We start from the raw sequence: 21,114 nt of genomic DNA on the forward strand, positions 1-21,114 counted from the left end.
GGTCTCTTCTCAATCCGTCCTTTACAAGCAGCAAAGTAATATCTCCATCTGGAAATCTCCCTCGTACAAAACAGTAAGGAAAGGCTGTTCATCTACCCATTCTTTTTCTTTTTCACAGTTTCTCTGTTCCTGGATGGGCAGCCTTTAGCCTGTAGAAGGAATTTTGATCTATAGGTAGCTTTCCAAATCAAGGTCTGGTGTGGATACCTTGAGGTGTTTTGGAGCCTGATGTGAAGCAGATCTTGATCTCTTCTAATCTGTCAGTTAAATCAAGAGCTGCAGATCTTGCAGCTGGATGTATCAAGAAGTCTGGACTTAGCATTACCTTTGAAGGGTCAGCAGGGAAGCACCCAATTTTATTCTCTTTGTTCATGATATTCCAAAATAATCTTACAGAATTGCTTCTGTCCCTTCATGCTAAGCCGTGCTGCCTTCTTGAGTACTTGTGTTTTTTGGCTAAACTCTTTTCTCAGAAATAGCCACTGCATTAAGTAGTACTTTGTCCTTCATGTGTCTCCAGATGGGATGTGTGGGTGAACATGAACTCACACACTTGTGTGTTGTGACTTCCACAAGCACTGACAGTGTGTACAAATTATTCTCCAGAGGCAAAGTTGAAGGCATATTCTGGCTGTTACGTGGGAATCAGGAACTGGAGTGCAGTTCCTTCTCTGCTTCAGTATAAATTTGGAAGAGCTTTGCTTATAAATTCCCAAAACATATTTGAAACATAACTCAGTGGCAAGCTTTGTTTTGGAAATGACCTCGCTCCAGCAATGGTTTTGTCAAGTCTGTTTATCCCAATTTCTTCTGCAGCTTAATAGGCTGAGAAATAAAACCATTGTGTGTGGGTGGTTGAAAATGGGCTCTATGGATATTGCTGCAATTTGTGTTTCATAAATAATGGTAGCTTGTGCATAAGCCTGTAATTGACTGAAAATGCATTAAAAGTTAACATGAAGGCAGGTCAACTGCTGCTTAAAATCCATTGCTGGAGTCTCTTGGGAGGAGGGGAAGATGGAGAGGCAGGAGATACACAAACTGCAGCGTTAAACAGCATGATTCAAATGTGCTCAAAGTCAGTTTTCTTAAATGTTTACTGAAGAGGGCAAAACTTAAATACTTGAGAAAAGAAAGCTGTTGATTCTGTATCAGGCCAGGTGATGGATGCTCACAGCCACAGTATTATTCCCAAATAACAGTGCTGTTAATTATGGCCTGTGTCTGAAAAAAATCCGGGGCTGGTGAGTGGGAGTTGGAAAGGCTGAAGGGAGAGTAAAACTTCAAAATTCCAAAGAATTCAACATTCTGTGTGAAGAACATTTCTGGCCACTCCATGGCTGTACAGCCAGCAGTGCGTGAGTCAGTCTGGAGGGTCATGTTACTCCCAGAGCTGCTGAACTTGCTGCTGCTTAGAGCACTCATTGTATACAGACATATCACTTAATTTGTTCTTAATTAAGCTCAACAATACGAGCTGTGTGCTTTTGATATCTAATTCAGATAGGAGCAAAGCCAGGTGTTAGCTGTTGCAGGCTGTGAGCACATGTGGGTCAGGGGTGAGTGGGTAAAGTGCTGCCTTTTGACAGGGGAAAAGGCTTCAAAATGTTATTTAATAGAAATTAGTGGCTGATTATCATAAGTGACAGAGCCATTGAACTGGGTGGAGCAGCAGTGCTCCAGTGGGAGCTGGTGTGCCCACCTTCAGGAGGGCTGGGCCTGGAGCAGGGGCACCTCACCTGCACATATGGGCACCATACAGAATAATTTTCATTCTGCCTTTGGTCAGGACACCTTTGGCTCTGATCATCTGGGTTTGTTGAACTTCTGAGACTGAAGCATCACATGCTTTGACTTTAGGTGTGCTGGTTGAAAGAGCAGGGGGAGGACATTGAGCTGCAGAAGGGTGAGGCTCCTGGGAGGGCATGCAGAAGGAAAACAGGCTCAGGAAAACCTGCTGACATTCCTGCACTAACAACATTCACAAAATGCTTTTTTTTTCCCCTTTTTTTTTCCCCCTCAGAAGCCAGTAAAATCTAGTTGTCCTTTAAAGAAATGGTTTCACAATTCTCACCACATTATCTGATACTACATTTCTTGCAAGGTACTGCACTATAATCTAATAGACTTTTTTCTTTTTACAGGAAATCGTGTTTTTGCCAATTGGCTAAATACCTTATTTAAATAAGTTGTGGCCTCAGTTTTCTTTAGCTATTTAAACTTTTGGAGTTTGAAAGTAGTTTTTAGTCTCTTTCTTCTCAGCTATTCTTCCACCCCCACATCTCCACCTGTGAAAAGGTGCAGTTGGAGCTGAACATCAGGAATACTCCTCCAACACCTCCTACTGTCAAATTAAAATTTCTGAAGGGAAATTATTGAAATTATTTGCGCTGTAAGTTGAAAACTATGAGAATGACTTGAAAGTGGGTAAGACTTGTTGCTTTCTTGTGATTCCTGTGGAGGTGTGGTCTTACACAAGACACATTCATGAGAGATTCTTTTCCTTGTTGCTGAGGATCAAGGATGGAAAGTGGCCAGTTCAGTGGAAAGCTTTTGGTGCATCTTCTGTGGCCTGCTGCTGCCACCAGCTCTGGTCTTTGTGGGGCTGTGGTATTGGCAGTTGTTTTCTTCAGATTTTACTGGATGGTAGTTGTATCTCCAACATGAGAAAAACTCTTTAGAAAATGTAATCTTGCTTGGTCACCAAGGTCCCACAGTTTCATGGAATGGGTGGGAATTGTCAGTTTTCAAGGGCTGTTATTGCTGCATGCACTGTTGGTGTTGTCATTGGACTGTCAGTAATGAAAGGAAGGTAATAACTGCATTCTTCTGCCAAGAATAAAAGCAAAAGACGAGTTTTGTCTTTTCTGCGTACATAAATTTTTCTGGGGTTTTTTTTTCTTCTTTTCTTGGGTAAAACTCCTGTTTTGTGAGAGTAAACTCCCACTTTCCTGTGTTCCTTCAGTTGTGGGAGTGACCTGTTTTCACCCATCCCTATTGTGTATGGGTTGTGGAGGAGCTTCTGGACCTTTGATACAAGTAAATGAACTTTCCAAGGATCCCAACGCCCAGTAACACCAACCCAGCTTGTTTTGGTTCAGATACTGGTTGCAGGAGGTGGCTTTGCAGTCCTGACACGTGGAAGAGATGGAGCCCTCCATAAAATGGCCCATGGCATCCTTGATCATCTGTGATCTGCTGTGCTTGCCAAGCATAAAGGGCCTTTTTAAAACGAGCTTTTATCATTTGTGCTGAAAAAGGACTTTGAGGCTTCCTGTGCAGCTAGGATTTTTGTGTTGGACATGCGATCTTCCCAGTCCCCAGTGAATAAACACAGCTGGCTGTTTTGGGAAATGGACTTAACATCTTTGCATCAAAGCTGTGCAAATAAGGCATCAAGCTGTACTGAATTAATAGATAAGGTTTTCTGACTTTTACACTGACTTAAAAGTGATCAAATAAAAAAATGCATTTTTCGCAAGGCTGCCTTCAGCCCAGAGCAGGGGGAAATAAGCCTCCCCCCTTTGGATACATGACTAAAACAAGCAGCCTCAATGACCTATCAATGTTGGATTATCATGCAATAATTTACTGGGCAGCCTTTTGCTGTCCAGAGCCGCCCACGCACAGGAGTCAATGGTGCCTTTGTTTGGGAGCGCTGGAAGAATGCATGATCTAATGGGGTGGTGGGAGTTTGCCTTCATTCCAGCATGCTCCAGGCTGTGCTCATTCCCCCAGTGTCCCAAACACATTTCCTTCCTCTGTCCCCATCTTAGAACGGGCTCCCAGAAAAAACAATCCATGTTTGTGTCTCTGTCAGGCTTTTTTAAAACCCCAGCACCCGTCTGTGGAGCTCCACATGCCAGAATCTTTGGTTTGGTAGGGCATGGTTTAAGACTGTTAAAATCCTTCAGGCCTTTCTTCATGATATATGCTCATAAATCTTGAGGCTCTTCAGGTGAGGACAAGAAAATAAACCTCAGATTTATTATTACTAGTTTGTGTTCCTGTAAAGGCCACAGCTCAGAATGTGAGAACTGTTGTCTGTGCTTCTGCATGGAGTTATTTCCCTAGTCGAATTCCTCAGAAAGTGGAAATCCTTTACTTTCCTTTTTCAAATGCTGGATATTCCATTTGCTTGGGCAGTTCCAATGCTCTTATCTTCCTTCTCCCCTACAAATTTTCTCAGAAAGCTAGGCTGTAGTTGTAAAAGGACACTTGCTCTAGAACTTAAAAATTTTCTTGATTTTGGTTCATAAGTGTGTTTTTTTCATGTACATGCGATGCAAGCGATATAATTCAACACTTATGTGTCTTGCAGGCTGTTGTTGTTTAATGAAAGTACTTTATTCTGAAAGAACAAGTGTCTCCAAGTGTTTCTCACTCTCCTCCCCTCCTTATAAACTGTCCTGCTCTTGTTACCCATCCGCATGCTGAAAAATCCTATCCCATTCCCATTAGATGGGACAACTCATTCTCCTTAAATACTGCCCTGTCATTTGCTGCCCCTGTGATCAGGAGGGAAGGCTCTGGCAGGGTTGCTAGCATGAGAGGCTGAACAAAATACTGAGATAGCTGAGAATTTGGAGTGGCCAGTTGGCTCAAGATGCAGGAATTGCTCTTGAAGAAGACCTTGTGAACTTGCTGGCCTCTGTCTGCTGACATCCAGGTTTCTGTCCCCTGCAGGGAACACACTGCTTGTGTCAGGTTCTGGGATCTGTGTGTCTGGGAGAATTGGAGCCAGTCTGTTTTGCTCATGGCTGGTCCAGCATTGTGTTGAGTGCTAGGAGAGATGATGGTTCAAGAAGGGCAGAGCTGAGGCAGGAATAAGAGTGAGATGGAGCACATTTTGGTCTAGTAGCTGGGAAAGCTGGCATATCTTCCTGGGAATGATGGGGAAAGAGGTTCAAAGAAAAAGACATAAAGAAATGCCAATTATATTTGATTGCTCTCTGCCCTTCACTGCAAAATGGAAATGAAATCCAGTCAAAAAGTACTAAGTAGGCTCTATTTGTTACTGGGTTTGTTTTCAATTATTTTAACCTTTACTAAGACATAGGTTGTCAGCAAGTATCTGTGTGAGAAAAGCTGCCTTGAAACAGGAGCCAACCAAAAGAGAAACAGTAAAGTTTAACCATTTCATTACTGCCCAGTGGATTTTTTAGAAAACAAATCTGCAAAGTGTAGTCTGCCCAATGCAGTCTTCTCAGGTGGATTATTTTTTCCCCAGCAAAGCTCAGTGGCTTTGTATGCAGGAGAGGTAGCATCGATTCTTTCCATGTGCCAGTCCCATGTGCAGGGCACTCAAGTGGACCGATAATGAAGGAGGCTGAGTGTCCTCTGGGCTTATCTCACCCAGGCATCTGCTCACAATTCAACACTTGTAGTCATCGTGCCAGCTGGCGGGACAGTTTTCCTGGTGTAAATTATCCATCCGTTCTGAGGGGCCTGAATACAAGGAGGTCTTTTGTGTGTAGAACGAATTCCTAACTTCAGGGAAAAGGGAGGAGTTTCTGAAGATCTAAATGGCATTGGCTTATATGGGTTTTAGTGTGGCACATTTCCTGGTGGACCTTGGGATACTGAATTTGGCGATGACCCAGCTGAGGGAGGGCTGTAATTGCTGATGACAGCTGCCCAAGCCCAGCAGTGTGAGCAGGTTGTTCGGGGCAGTGTCCCCTGAATGAAACAATGCTGAACATTTTCTGCTGCCTCTCTGGGCACAGGACTTGTTCATTCCTTTGAATCTGTAATTGCAATATTGTCTTGAAAGCTTGTATGTGTGCTTGCTTATAGTAGAGAAAAAGATTAAAGTGTTTTTTTTTTGTCATCCTGAATTGTCAGAGGGAGCTGGTTATCATGTCACATCACTTGCTGGTGAACAGCTCCATGCCTCAGAAAAGATGCATTTTTAAAATGTGTGGCTCATGATTTTGAGCTCTGGATGCTTTAAACACACATCAGGTTGTACTTGTGAAGCACTAAGCTCATGGTCACTGATTCCAGCATCTGGAGTTCTTCCTGCAAAACAGATCTGTCACTTCTCAATACACACGGGGAGATGCTACCTGACAGTTGACATTGTCAGACAGTTCTAAGCCAGGCTGAGCTCCAAGTCAGGACTGGCTTCTAGGAAGAGGAGAACAATGTCTTTTTGTCTTCTGAACATAATGTTTAAAAGTGCCTTTCACCTGGTTATTGCTGTCACCATTTCTTAGCGTAATATCTGTATATGTTTATTCAGCCTGGCAAGACATGAAAGCAACCTGGGCTGCTTATCTTTGCTAGAAAAAGTCTCTGCAGCCTCAAAGAACTGCCAGGCTGTTAAGCACAGTATTTATGTTCAGTGTGAACAGTAGGGAAACACATTTCCACACTGTGTCAGCTGGTCTTGGGTAAACTCCATTGTTCCAGCAGTATTTACCCAGCAAGGCACTGCACAGCCAGTCTCTGTGCATTAACTGCATTCCTCTTTAATGCCATTAACTGCACTGCTCAAGGAGTTACACTGCCAGCTGCCATAAATGCCTTTTTCATGTCGGTTGCTCAGCTGGGAGGGGTTTGAATGCATTTTCTTGGCCTGCCACATAAAACTGGAGATGAGAAAGGGAGGGTCCTTGCCATTTAGCAGAAGGGGTTCTCAGGGATAATGTTTTCACGCTGCCCAGGGTGCAGTTGGCATGTGCTGTGCCTTTAGCTGAGCTGGGGCTTTCACAAGGAGCAGTAGGAGACCTTGTCAGGAAACAGGGATCATAATTCAGTTATAGTGGAGATTGAAAAAAGTAGTTATTTTCTGGGGCAAGCAGCCTGTGACCCAGCCTTTCATCTAGGGCAGAAAGCTGTGTGTGTGAGTGAAAGCACATGCTCAGCCCCCTCATCATTCCCAGGATTCTTTTGAAGCATTTCCTCCCCATCTTGATGAAGCCTGAACACCAGGGGTTTTGCCTCACACCAGAGGAATGCAGTACTAGTAGAAAACTAACCACCCCAATTCAAAAGAGCAGGGTATTCCTGACAATTCAGCTGACATTGTTTGATGAAGTGACTTTCATTGTTGTCTCTGGCTTATTTTTTATCCCCTCTTGACTTAAGGAATGGCTGCTCTTGCCTGATGTTTTCCTATTTTCACTTGTCATCAAAGTTGCCCAAAGAAATCCCACCAGGGCTGACTTTCAGCATTATATTTTGCTTTATCTTACCATGTGTGCTCTCTCATTAAGCTGATGACACTTTTACTAGTGATGAAACTATGATAGTAGTTGTGGTTTTTAGTTGCTCTCCATCCAAGATGTTGGTGAAGTTCTGGGATAGGCTGCCAAGTTGCAGGTCAGCACATTGGGGTATTCCTGCAGAAGAAGGAGGAAGTATTTGCTTCCTGGACCCCTTGCCTTTTACCTGGAAAAGGTGTGAAATGTATCCTGAGTTTGTTTACCATGGACCTGAAAAAGATCTTTGTGTGTCTCCAGCCTATTGTCTTGTGTCTGTCATGAGTTCCTGCATGTGCACTTTGTTCCTGCCTCAATATTTTACCTTCAGTGTGGCAAAGAGAAGAGCCCATGTAGTAAGAGAAACAGGAAAGTTGGGAGGGTCTGATTTGTACACAGGATGCCTGCTTCTTACCTTTATTGCAGTTCATGAGAAAAACACTCAAAGTACACAGGAACAAGATTCATCTCTTGTACTGGGCAGGAAGAGGAGGGAATGCCTAAGCTAAGTAGTACTGAGTGTTGATCCTTTGGAAGAAAGCAGTTTGGCATTAATGGTGGTGCTTGCTTCTCACTTGTCTTCTGTGTGTAAGAACATCTTATTAAATAATCAACCTCAAACCAACAGTAAGGTGCTACTTACATAGCAAGAGCCATGACTGTGAATGTCTGGCTTCCAGTCTTGTGCTTAGGTCATCCATGATCCATGCACACGTGATATAAATAGGAAAAGGTATTTTGTAGGAAGTATCAGCGGGCTTGTATCTGTATAATGTCCCAGCTGTCCTGCATGTCACACACAGACAATACTATTTGGTGGGTAGTTTAAACACCAGATTGGTCTTTTTCTATTCTTGGGTGTCATGGTTTGATACTGGCCAAATGCCAGATATCCACAAAGTTCAGTTACTTTTGTTACAGCTGAGCAGAGGAGAGGAGAAAAAATTAACAAAGGGATCATGAGTTGAGATAAGGACTGGGAGAAAACACTTTAAGGGCAATAGTTACAAAAAAGTTAAAAAGTAAATTTATTATTAACAGAGTGAGAGGAGGATGATGAGAGATAAAAGAAGCCTTTAAAGCACCTGTTTTCCCCCAGACCCTCCTTCTTTCCTACCAACAGTGCAGGAAGACAGGGCATGGGTGTTTTAGTCAGTTCATCATTTGAGATCTTTTTGTTTTCACTCAGGGAGAGGAGTCTTTGCTATGCCGTGGGGTCCCTCCCATGGGCAAATAGTTGTCCCAAAGCTGTTGTGGCAATGGGTCATTTGTCCACAGGGTGCAGTTTTTTAAGGATAGTCTGCTCTAGTTTGGAATCAAGGGCTTTTTCTCTCTGTCTCTGGAAGCAAAGGCCCTCTCTTTCTCTAGTCGATCTCCTGCTAGATCCCAACTTTCCCTGCCATCACTTTTCCCATTCGCTGCAAGTGGATCTCTGCATCCCCTGTGGACTTCAGGCATTCCAAGGGGACAGTTTGTTTCACCACGGTCCTCACCATGGCCTGCAGAGGAGTCTCAGCTCTGATGCTTGAAGCACCTTCTCCCCTATTTATTTCCCACTGATCTTGGTGTCACCGTGTTGTTTTCCCTCACATGTCCTCACTTCCTCCTCTTCTCTGAGTAGAAGAAAAACTGCTGCTTGTAGGTACCATTGTCAACAAGTTCCAGTGATTCAAAGATTGTTGTAAGATCCCACAGTGCCAAGAAGTTGATCTTGTCTAGGTTGATCTTGTCTAGATCTTGCCAGGGAGTTGCTCGCCGTGTTTTCACTGCTGACCATGCAGCCCCATTGCCATTGTGCAGGCAGTGGTGGCTGCTGTGGCTCTGTTTAAGGCCTCTCTGTCACCGGGAGGAGCAGCTGCCACCCCTGCCCTCCTGCCTGCAGCACGGCTGGCTGGGGGTGGCCAGGCAGGCAGGGCTCGTGTGGGCTGCCCCGAGACGGCGTTGGCTGTGGTGCATTGCCACGGGCCACGCCAGGGCTGGCCCCCAGCAACGGTGCTTTGCCAGCCCTGGGAAAAAACTGTGTTGGTGCTGTTCTGATTTTCTTCTTCAATATGTCATCACAAAGACGTTACCAACCTCTCTAACTGGGCCACCAGCATGTCCATCTCCAGAGCCATCAGAGATTGGCTCTCTCTTGGACATGGTGGAAGCTTCTAGCAGCTTCTCACAGGAGCTACCCCTGTGGGCCCCCTTGCTGCCAAAAACCAGGCTGTGCCAAACTAACACATCGAGGGACGTAATTTTTCAGGTGCTGTATATCTTGACTTTTACTTTATTTTTCTTAGGTGTCCTGGTTTCTGGACCCTTTGCTGTGCTTCTCCTGCTCCTTTGGCTCCTCCCTTGTGCCATACAGGCTTTGGGTGTGACTTGCTAATGCAGGCTGGCCCCTGGCCTAATCACTGGGGGCCTGCAGGGCAGCTCCGTGGTTCGTGACCTAATTCATGGCTGTCGGGTTGTGCGTGTGCTCTTTGAGGACACTCTGTTCTTGGTCCATGGTGCCTCTGCTCTGCTCTCACGTGTGAAGGAGGTGAACACTTCAGCAAGTGCCAAGCCTTATGTTAAAATTTAACATGGTACAGTTCATTCATTTTACGAGTTGAGGTTAAATCTGTGTGACTTTTGCAGGTTGAAAAAACCTGTTTCTCAATCAGCTGAAACTCTTCTAGTAGCTTTTTTTTTTTTTTTTTGATCAGCAAAAGAACCAGTGATGGCTGCAAGTTCTGCTTAGAGCACTGTTTTTCTTGGAAGTGGTGGAAGCATAAAAGAGCATGGCAGGGACTAAACACCCGAGGTTTTATTCCAAACAAACTCAACGTTGTTTTAGCAAGCTCCCTACATGCTCCAGGATGTCCTAATTGTACACAGTCTGCTTGCTGAAGTGGAGCAAGAACAGCTGGTACACAGCTGTAGCTCCTCCTGGGAACCCTTGGCCAGTGTGGATAACAGACGAAGGTGGCTGAAGAGTGTTGTGGTCCTTTTCTCCTAATGGGTTCTCTCAGGGATGTGACTCCCCTGGGCAGCTGGTTTATGTTCCTGGGGATAGATGCTCAAGTTTCTGGAGAAGAATCGTGAGAGAGGATGATGTGCTGATTGCCACAGACCAGTTAGGAGGGGAACAGAGGGCAAGGAGGTGGATTTTCTTTCATTTTTCTAGGAATGGAGAACATGGGTAGCTTGGAAATCATTGCACTCTGATCTGAAAAATGCCTTGGTGACTTTAGTCAGGTGATGTGGGAAACTTAAACCTCATTTTGTTTTTCCCAGGGAATGAGTAGAAGAGGGCTGTAGTTGGTAGGTTCAATGCTGGAGGAAGTGCTTTATGAGCTGTAAAAAGAGATTAAGGTATTGTCTATGTAGGGAGGAAGCAGAGGTACAAGCCAGTGTGACTTACTCCTCTCTGGTTAATACTGTTTCTCCCATGCATATATTTGGGAGAAATATCATCAAGTGTCATTATTAACTTGGGCCTAGCTTAAGTACGCACAAACTACTCATGGGTCTCATGTAGTCTGTCATCTGTTAGGGATGTATGTGGAAGAGAATTGCAGCTTCTGAAATGTGTTTGGTTGCACAGAAGCCTGTAGGTCTCTATTCAGCCTGTCCTCAGTCTGCTTTCACCGTTCCTTCACCTTGTCTTTGGTTAGAGATACAATACCAGACTGGAAGAGATACTTCTGGTGTTGCTGGACACGCTCATCCTTCTGCATAATGCTGGGAGATGTTTCTCCAGAGAGAGAAATGCAGCGCAGCTCTTTCCATTCTTTCTCAGTTTTGAGTCTTTCTCACAGGCGTGTCCTCTCCCCCCCACAGGAAAAGCCTTTGACATCACGTACGTGCGCCTCAAGTTCCACACCAGCCGGCCCGAGAGCTTTGCCATCTACAAGCGCACGAAGGAGGACGGCCCGTGGGTGCCCTACCAGTACTACAGTGGGTCCTGTGAGAGCACCTACCACAAAATCAACCGTGGCTTCATCCGCACCGGGGAGGACGAGCAGCAGGCGCTCTGCACCGATGAGTTCAGTGACATCTCGCCTCTCACCGGGGGCAATGTGGCCTTCTCAACGCTGGAGGGACGTCCCAGTGCCTACAACTTTGACAACAGCCCTGTGCTGCAGGTATGTGAGCAGGACTGTGTCGGGCAGCTGGTCTGAGTTGAGTCTTCTGTTGAGGAGTCATTGTTCATGGTGGCTGTGTGCTGACTGGGCTGCACTACAGCCCTTACTCATAGTGAAAGGCCCTTGCACAGCTGAGTTGGGGTGGAAAATCCACAGAGACTCTTTTGAAGGAGGAGTTGAACTCTTGAGTCTGTTGATAGCAAGTTTATGGTACAAAAAAGCAAACCTGGTGGCATTAAGGGTGATTTGTCAGTAGGCATCATGGAAGTCTTCAGAGAATGAATGTAAATCTGCCAACTTAGAAAGCAGCTGTGGACATTCTGCTGTTGTTTCACATACAAGGACACAGAGAAGATAAAGTCTCAGTCCAGTTAATATTTAAGGTATCTTCATATATAGTTCAAACAGAAAAAAGTAAGAAATATAAGATTATTCTAAATACATAAAGCATTACAGGAATCCCTACCCTGTTCTCTTACATGTATGGTGAAGCAGAGAAGTTTGATTTTATCCCTGATATTTTTGTCTTACAAGTGGCTTGGCAAGGGGGCTTTGGCAGGGTTTTTTTGTTGTTGAACATTCTTGAATGGTTTTTTTTGCATTCACAGGAGTGGTTGGGCAGTGGTCAGGAGTATACTAGAGCACCAGTTTATCTGATTTACTTGCCAGTTTTTGTGTTCTGCTTGATGACTTCTCCAGTTTATATTGCAACAAGGAGCTAAACCTGTGGGGTTTGCCTCTCTGGGGCTTGTTGTCTTCCTTTCGGAGCTGTAATTACCTTCACTTCCCTTTGCTCTTAAAGTAGCAGGAGTAGTCTGAGACAGACACCCAGCAGGCTCAGGGCTTTCCTGTTTCCCATTCCCAGGCAGGAGAGCAGAATCTGGTGGGGTTGCTTCTGCAAACTAAAATGAAATGAAAAAATAAGATTAATGGGAAAGGACAAAGAACTTCTGAAGTGGAAAAGATCCAGTTTGGCCACCTCATTGGTGTAGCCAACCCTTACAGAAAACCATGTCTTATCGTTAAAGGTGAATAAGGAGATGTCAAGTTAGCAATTGTGTAATTTTCTGGTAAGTGTCTCTGTGTAAGGAATAGAGATCTGACTACCAGTTTCCTAAAATACATACCAACCCCTGGTGTTGCTTTTTAAAACTGAAGTAAATGTGTATATTGTGATTGGTATTTCCATGTGTTTACATCAGTGTTTGTAATTCAGTAAATAAACACTATGTTACTGGCTGAGCAGTGACACAGGTGCTGCGCAGTTGTACATACAGTGTTGTTTCTTTGTGTTCTTTTGTATGGTGTTTGAAGGAAAACAGCTTTGTAGAGGGTATAATAAAACCAAGGAGGTGCCAGTGTCAGTGCCTGGTGGAATGTGATATGAAATTTGGCAACAGGCTGTGTGTGCTGGCTGCTGCTGCATGAAGGCAGGGCAGTGTGTTACAGACACTGTGTAAATATTATTAAAAACTCTTGTGTTTCAAGTCAGATCTGTCTGTTTTTCTTCCTCAGCCTCCCCCAGCCTCACTCATTTGTCTGTCTGTATCTTTTAGTCTGGTGCAATATGCCTGCAGACAAATGTACCCTAAAGCTTTTCCCATTGGTGCTGCATGGCTGTGCAGGAAAACTGCAGCCAGACAGATACGTACAATTAGCAAGCTGGCATAATTGCCTGCCCTGCACTTTTTACTGGAGAGGTTATTCAGTGCTTCCCAGCTGAAAGCAGTCAGGATGTGAAGAGGCATTGGAAAGGGTCTCCAGAGAGGAGAAAGGGTCAGGAAAACCCATTTGAACTAAGAGGATGTGGCATAAGGCTTCTGGGGCAGGAGCATGTGAGCTCCTGAGGTGCAAAGGGGAAAACAATGAGGAAGGACCCAGCTGCTGAGGAGTGACTTTAATAGAACTGCTAATGGCTGTACTCTCTCAAGGGAAAGGGTGTTTCATCTGATGGGATTTCTGTCTGCTCTAGGAATGGGTGACAGCTACAGATATTAGAGTGACCCTCAACCGTCTGAACACATTTGGAGATGAAGTTTTCAATGACCCAAAAGTTCTCAAGTCTTACTACTATGCAATTTCTGATTTTGCTGTGGGTGGTAGGTGAGTAGACAATAAAACTCTGTTCTTACTAAAGTTTTTGGTTAGTTTTACTAGACTCCTTTAAAAATACCAATATAGGCAAATAATAAAAAGAATTAACTAAAATGAAAAACAAAAGAAGAAATTTTTTTCTGCTCTGTGGTATGTGTGGTTTTGAATGTGTTTTTAAATTATTCTCTCCTGTGCCTGCACTCTCGAATAAGAGTAAGTAGAAAATCTCTGTCTCTACTTCACTTATATTGAAGAAGCTATCTCCTTTGGAGGTCTGGAACATGGTACAACATGATTGTGGTTGTCCATTCCTGTTGCCAAAGTCTGTTATGGAATGTTTTAACCTTAAGTAGTTGATGATAAAATGTTTTACTAAACAGAGGTGAGACCACTGCAGGGTTTTGGAGTGTTTGCGTATGGCGGTCCTAAGACTGGGATTTGGCCACATGGGCATTTGTATTGGCTGCACCAGCAGTCTGGAAGTCCCTGGGCTTCTGTATTAGTCCCCTTCGTGCTATTTAATTTCCTACTGATACCACAATAGCCCACACTCAGTGAACGTACAGTGTTCTAGGCTCTCACAGGAGAGAAGTTGTGGAAAATTTACTAACATAAAGTCAGCTAAATCTTTGCTTCTCCTGCTCAGGTTAGTCTGAAGACTGCAAAGGAGTTAGTTAACTTTCTTCCCTTTGTTTCTATGAAACAAAGAGCCTACCTCTTTGTTTCATAGAATGGTTTGGTTTGGAAGGGACCGTCGGAGACAAAGGAGTTAGTTAACTTTCTTCTCTTTGTTTCATAGAATGGTTTGGTTTGGAAGGGATCTTCAGAGATCGTCCAACCCCCATCATGGGCAGGGACACCTTCCACTATCCTGTCCAGCCTGGCCGTCGGAGATTATCCAACCCCCATCATGGGCAGGGACACCTTCCACTATTCCAGGTTGCTCCAAGCCCTGTCCAGCCTGGCCTTGGACACTTCCGGGATGGGGCAGCCACAGCTTCTCTGAGCAGCCTGTACCAGTGTCCCACCACCCTCATTGATTCCTTATGTCCAATCTAAATTAAAATTTGAAAGATGTTTAAAATTACTGCCCCTTGTCCCATCACTACAGGCCCTGATAAAAAGTTTCTCTCTGTCTTGTAAACCCCTTTTAGATATTAGAAGGTCTCCTTAAGGTATCCATGAAGCTCCCTCTTCTCCAGGCTGAATGACAGCTGTTCTGTTCTCGATTTTGTTGTAATCATTTACCTGCAAATTTCTCTCATCTCAGATTTTGAGATCTGGGCCCTGTTTTTTGGTGTTGCTTTGCTAATGACCTGGAGCCCTGGAGTTTCAATCCCTGTTCCTTATCTCTCCTGAACCAGATGCAAGTGCAACGGGCACGCGAGTGAGTGTGTGAAGAATGAGCTTGGGAAGCTGGTCTGCAACTGCAAGCACAACACCTTCGGGGTGGACTGTGAGAAGTGCCTTCCTTTCTTCAACGACCGCCCGTGGAGGAGAGCGACCGCCGAGAGCGCCAACGAGTGCCTGCGTATGTGCGGGGACAGCCTGTCTGGGCCAGGGTCCCTGCCTCTGCTGGCAGCCACAAGCTGGCCCTGCCTTCTTTTAACTTCAGTCACAGCATTAAGCACAGTTTGTGGGACTCTTGGTCATTCCACTCCTGTCCTGTAGGAGCTTTCTGGTAGATCCCTAGGAATGGGCATCTCCTTTCTGAAGAAGGATGGGAACTACCCATCTTTCCTAAAAAAAGAGGTGTTCTGCAAAAATGTAGAGAAGGATGGGAACTACCTAAAAAACTACTATCTTTCCTAAAAAAAGAGGTGTTCTGCAAAAATGTACAGGCTTGTACTTTATGATACCCATGGGGAAAATATCTGTTTACTATGCTGGAGTATAATTGGCCTTTTTGTGTTTGGGTTATTGCTTTTTACAGTTACTTGTTGATTATTTAGCCTAATTTCCGGACCACAAATGCAGATCTCTGTCACAGAACACCAATTTGCTTGGTGTTTTGTCCCAGACCACAGCTCCTGGTAGTTTACTTTATGGGGAAGCTTTTTCAGACAGAAAAGTTTTCTTCCTGTCTGACCTCTGTGTGTCTAGATAGGTTCCAGCTGTTTGTGGCTTCCCTCAATGGGGTGGTGAAATTGGGATGTCCTGCTGTCTAGGGATTTGCAATCCAGGGGACAAGCTCTCATTACAGCACGGAGTAGCCTCATGTTACCTTTTCATGCTTGTTTGGATGACAGGGATTGGTGGTCCTGTGTGGGAGGACAATATTTTGGCAGCCTGATGTTGAAAGAAGCGTGGTAGAAAATGCTGGTTTTCTTTTGGGCATTGATGAGCACGGTCTCAAGTTTGTTTCAGGTCTCAGAGTGGTTAAAAGCTCCTTCCCCAACTCATCTACAGCGGGTGGGATTTGTGCTGTGGGGACAGGCTGGTCACTGACAGCGCCGTGTCTTTGCAGCGTGCGACTGCAGCGGGCGGTCCCAGGAGTGCCACTTTGACCCCGAGCTGTACCGTGCCACGGGCCACGGCGGCCACTGCACCGCCTGCGCCGGCAACACCGCCGGGCCCCGCTGCGAGCGCTGCCGCGACAGCTTCTACCGCCTGGCCAGCGAGCAGGACTGCCTGCCCTGCAGCTGCAACCCCGTCGGTGAGCGCTGCTGCGAGCACGGCTGCTTGCACACTTCCACGCACAAAACACACCTCTTCTTTCCGTCATGCAGCTCATTGCCAGCTCCGGGGTAAAAAGAGGGAGGGGAGGGGTTGTTTGGATTTCTTTTTTTCCATGTAGGAAATGTTTATTGGGTTGTATTTTGGTTTAAGTTATCCTTGGATCTAAATGGAGTGAGGGTGACAGGGGCAGATAGTCACCTCTGCAGCACTTACTCCTTTGAATGTATTCTGAAATAGATTTTTTTTCCACTGTGTATGTGTTACCCTAGATGCTACCAGTACTAAAGAACTCATTTAAATTCTTAATAACCAAGATGATGTGAGTGGGTATTTCTGGAAGTTGTTCATGCTGAGAAATTGTAGTGAACTTTAGCTGCTGCATCAGTTTCTCCTACCAAGTATCCAAGCACTATAAATACAAACCAGTGAAACATTAAACACAAAAGGGGGTGGGGTGAGATAAAACAAAGTAAACTCAAAATCTGTAGTTAAACTCCAATTTAAAAAAATGGGAACGGGGGTAATTCTGGCAGGAGAATAACTCTTTTGTTGTGAAGGGAACCACTTAACCTGTAAGGAGTGATCCCATCACTTCACCAGCCCACAGCAAGTAAGGTGGAAGGAAGGAAAAGGGTAACACATAGTAAGATATGATATGAGGTTTCAAAAGAGTAGCTGACATAAGTAATTGCTTGCAGCATGCCCTAAAAGCAGCCAGGGAGAGGTCTGCCAGGGTGCATCTCCTATCTAATTTTGTCAAGGAGTCATTCAGTTATGAAATTTTTGACCAATAAAGGCCCTTTCTTCTGACGGCTTTCCTGGATCTTTGTGTTAGACCTTATTTTAAGAGGGGTGTGGGTTGGTGTGAGCTGAGATGGTTGAAAAGATGCAGGGAGGTGACTTCTCAGGTCTTTAAGGACAGCTTTCAAAGCCTTTTATAACTTAGCCATTAGCTTGTGTGCCATGACGCACTGACACCCAGAGTGTATTTCAGTCTTCTGGATATGTTTGGATTGGTATTTTTTTGTCAAGTACTCTTTTTTCCTAAATAATCCTAAGTGGGAGTGCAAAGGGGATTTGAACTTTGGCTGTATAAGGTAAAGGTTTTGTGAGTTCTTCTGTCCCGCCCAGCCTAATCATCTTATAACTCTTCACTTTGCTGTAATCTTCTCGTGTGGATTGAAGTGGAAACAAGCAACTATTTCTGTATATTAAAATATTTTTCTCCTGCTAGTTAACTCTTACAGTGCTGACAGCTCTGAGGCTGGCAGCTACATGGATGCTTGGGAGAAAGCATTTTGTCCCTACGGATTGAAGAAACCTGCTACTGTTTTTTGTGCAAGACCACTTGAATGGAGCAGTACTGAGGAAGGCATCCTTCCAAAAATGAGAGTTTTGCTCATGAGTTTACTAGGATTCATAGTGGCACATGCAGCCTTGTTCCAACAAGGTAGTTTACTCTTTAAATGCAACTTAGGAATCAAGGAAAGAAATTGGAGTGTGAAAGGGAGAGGTCAGGGAAAAGTGAGATGCTTATTAGGGGGAACACAAGGGATTCAGGGAATAAAATCTTGGAAATTACATATTGCAGAGTAAAACAGATGTGGAATTGGAGACATGCAAATGTAGCATTGAGGATGAAGCAGGAGAAGGCAATTTGAAGTTAAAATTATATTTTATATATAAAAAGGTTGGTAGGAGTAAAAAGGCTGAGTATCGTTTGGGAAGACTAGATAAGAGTTCATCTGTCTAGAGCTACCAAAGGGGAAATCCCTGTGAACTAGAGGCAGTCTTTAGGTAGCTGTCACTCATCAGCTTAAGGCTGTGCTTCCTCCTTTCTTCTTCCTATTTCTTGGCTGTTTTGTAAAGTTTGAGTAGCTGATGGAGCCATATGTGTGTGCTGAGGTGCCTGTCCCTGCTGTCCCACAGGCTCCCTCAGCACACAGTGTGACAGCTACGGCCAGTGCAGCTGCAAGCCTGGTGTGATGGGGGACAAGTGTGACCGGTGCCAGCCAGGGTTCCACTCCCTCTCTGAAGCTGGGTGCAGGTAAGGAGGATTGCAGCTCTCTGAAAGGAAAACTAGGCTTTTTTTAAAGCTTTCTCTATGTGGCTCTTACTGAACTAACCTCTCTCCTGACTCCCCAGGCCCTGTTCTTGCAATGCTGCTGGCAGCACAGGGGAGTGCAACGTTGAGACAGGGCGGTGTGCGTGCAAGGACAACGTGGAAGGATTCCACTGTGAGAGGTGACTTTCTCTTCCCATGGCTTTGTTTCAAGAATGAAAAACATTTGAGCGAGGACCTGGGGTTAAGCATCAGGGAAATTAATTCTTTTTCCTTTGCATCTTCAGATGCAAACCTGGATTTTTCCATCTGGAGTCCTCCAATCCAAGAGGCTGTACCCCCTGTTTCTGTTTTGGACACTCTTCAGTCTGCACCAGTGCTGTGGGCTACAGTATCTATAGCATCACCTCCAACTTCGAGTTTGGTAAAATTGAGCTTTCCTTTGTATCTCAGGTTGAGTAGTAGACTCAAGTCAGAAGCTGTAAAAAACCCCAACTCCTTCTTTTCTGTGCAAGACCACAAACCTTGGGCAGGCAGATCTAGGATCCTTCTTTTGGAAGTGCTGAAGCTTCCATGTTTGCAGCTTGTTTGTTCAGATGGGGAGGCATGAATTCACAGCTCTGGCCTCAGGCACACATTTATTGTACACCGTGCAGGTGCAAGTGGGAATTGCAAACAGAAGCCTTTTATAGCCTGAGAGGTGTGCTGACAAAGCAGAGTTTCCTCAGTTCTAGAACCAAGTCAGGACTTTCTGATTGAGAGGAACAAAATCACTTTAGATTTGGGGTCTGCATGGCTCTGGATAAAACACAGTTGTGTTTCCAGTGAGTCAGTAAGCCCAGGAAAAATCAGTTTCTTTCATGCAGTCAGTTTCATGTGTATGCATGTTTTCATGCTACATAGTCTGAAAATAACATATTTTTAATTAAAATTCTAGTGGAGAACAGTTCATACAAAGGCTGCAGCTCTCAACAAATCATAGGGGCCTACAGGTTTTTCTGTCTCTGCTTAAGCTCTTTAGAAAAGAAGGTTTTGGACAAGTAATCATCAGAGGGTTTAAAGTTCAGAGGTTTCAAGTCAGCACTTGAGTCAGGGGCTTAAATTGGAAAGATGGTGTTTACTGACTAAATTCTTCTGCACAGCTGCTTTCTGCAGCCTGTCAGTGCCCATGCACATTAGATTAGCTAAGACACGAGCAACGTGATGCAAGAAGTGTGTGCGAATCTCCATCTTCCACGGGTGTTAATTCTTGCCCATCTGATTCTTCAGGAGAGGATGAGTGGCGTGCTGAGCAGCGTGATGGCTCAGAAGTCTTGCTGCAGTGGAGTGCCGAGAGCCAGGATATCTCCGTTATCTCTGACACCTACTTCCCCATGTACTTCGTTGCACCACGTAGGTCATTCCAAAAGCACGGCTTTCTGTGCTGCTTATGCCCTTTGTGTTCTGTCCCCTAACTCTAAGGATTTCTTCCCCTTTCAGGCAAGTTCTTGGGCAACCAGGTTTTGAGTTACGGGCAAAACCTGACCTTCTCCTTCCGTGTGGACAGGCGGGACACGCGCCTCTCTGCAGAGGACCTGGTGCTGGAAGGGGCTGGGCTGAGAGTGTCCGTGCCTCTCATTGCCCAGGGCAACTCCTACCCCAGTGAGAATGTGCAGACCTACACCTTCAGGTACAGTGGGAGCAGCTGTCACCTGGCCTGGGCTGCCTTTGGCCTCTGAGCCCTTGAGGAAACAGAGCTCAGTAGGTTTACACTTATGTGGGTGATGTTGCAATAGCACAGTGCTGCTGCAAAGGGAGCTTTTGAGAAGGTGCAGCTGTTAGCAGCTGAAAGCTGTGCTGATGATGCTTGGCTCTTCTCCCCAGGCTCCATGAGGCTGCAGATTACCCGTGGAGGCCTGCCCTTACGGCGTTTGAATTCCAAAAGCTTCTCCACAACTTGACTTCCATCAAGATCCGTGGGACATACAGTGAGAGAAGTAAGTTGCTGAGCAGAATGTCACAGAAGAGGGGGCAAACTCATTTGTTTAGTGCTTGAGTTGCTTCATTGTAGGGCCCAGCCACAAAGAGCTGTGGCAGCTTATTTGGCAAAGCTTGTGCCAATGGCTTTTCACCTGGCTTTCCTGTGTAGTGTCTTCTCCCAGGCCTCCTGAAGAGGATATGGGAAAGAAAAGTGTTGTCTTTGAATGTCTGAAAGCTAAACACTTAGCAAATGCTGGTTCCTTGCTGTAGACATGAGAATTTTTCTTTGTTTAATAGCCACTATCCTGCAGTTGGTAAAAATACATAGTACAGAGTACTGAAGGAGGATGTAGGAGGTCTACAGCTCTTGGCTTTAAGTTTTGCTACAGTGGAAATGGTTACATCCCCCCTCTTTCTGGGTCTTGCCTTGGCATGACAAATGGGAAGGACAAGGTCTAAAGTGCTGCCTGTGCAGAACCTGAGTGAAAGTTCCCCATAATGAAGATTTATAAAAATGGGCATGAATTAGAAGCAAAACCAGATCCTTAGTTATTGCTGTGTGATGAAGAATTTTTGCAGGAAGATGGAAAGGATGAATTTGCATTTGGGAAAGGTGGGAAAACTGCAAGTGTTTTCAGAGGCGTGGCCCATAATGAAGAATGTGGGGTTGTGAAATGGAGGGGATGAAAGGTGTGGAGCAAACCATCCCTGAGTGCTATAGCCACTGCTGATATGTAGGAGCTGAGGCTCTGCTCAGTGCACTGGGGCTGCTGCAGTGGTGTAAGTTAAAAGTCAACTATGTTGTGTCTGGGCTCTGTTTTGCTCCAGGGAAGGGGTTGGGAGTAGAGGAGGGAAATGCTGAAATGCCAGAGGAAGGAATGGCTTGAGAGGAATAGTTGAAGAGTTTGTCCTGAGGCGTGGTTTGCAGATGGTGTATTAAAATTGCTAGAGACATGGTCTGTTCTGGCTTGAAAGCCAGGAATTGGTTTTGGTATTTGAT

General features: G+C 45.0%; 1 protein-coding gene across 1 annotated transcript in view; it reads left to right on the forward strand.

The window, feature by feature from the left end:
* The window catches only part of LAMC1 (laminin subunit gamma 1), a 67,487-nt gene that overhangs the window by 32,204 nt on the left and 14,169 nt on the right, over nt 1–21,114 (forward strand). Inside the window, exons 2-11 of the mRNA XM_041420646.1 lie at nt 11,016–11,320; nt 13,293–13,423; nt 14,779–14,945; nt 15,882–16,070; nt 18,023–18,140; nt 18,239–18,337; nt 18,443–18,579; nt 19,425–19,547; nt 19,635–19,824; nt 20,019–20,131. Of these exons, the coding sequence (XP_041276580.1) occupies nt 11,016–11,320; nt 13,293–13,423; nt 14,779–14,945; nt 15,882–16,070; nt 18,023–18,140; nt 18,239–18,337; nt 18,443–18,579; nt 19,425–19,547; nt 19,635–19,824; nt 20,019–20,131 (1,572 nt within the window). The remainder of the gene's footprint in view (nt 1–11,015; nt 11,321–13,292; nt 13,424–14,778; nt 14,946–15,881; nt 16,071–18,022; nt 18,141–18,238; nt 18,338–18,442; nt 18,580–19,424; nt 19,548–19,634; nt 19,825–20,018; nt 20,132–21,114) is intronic.

The sequence above is a fragment of the Onychostruthus taczanowskii genome, unplaced genomic scaffold (genome assembly GCF_017590055.1).
Source record: "Onychostruthus taczanowskii isolate IOZ18803 unplaced genomic scaffold, ASM1759005v1 scaffold65, whole genome shotgun sequence".
NCBI lineage: Eukaryota > Metazoa > Chordata > Aves > Passeriformes > Passeridae > Onychostruthus > Onychostruthus taczanowskii.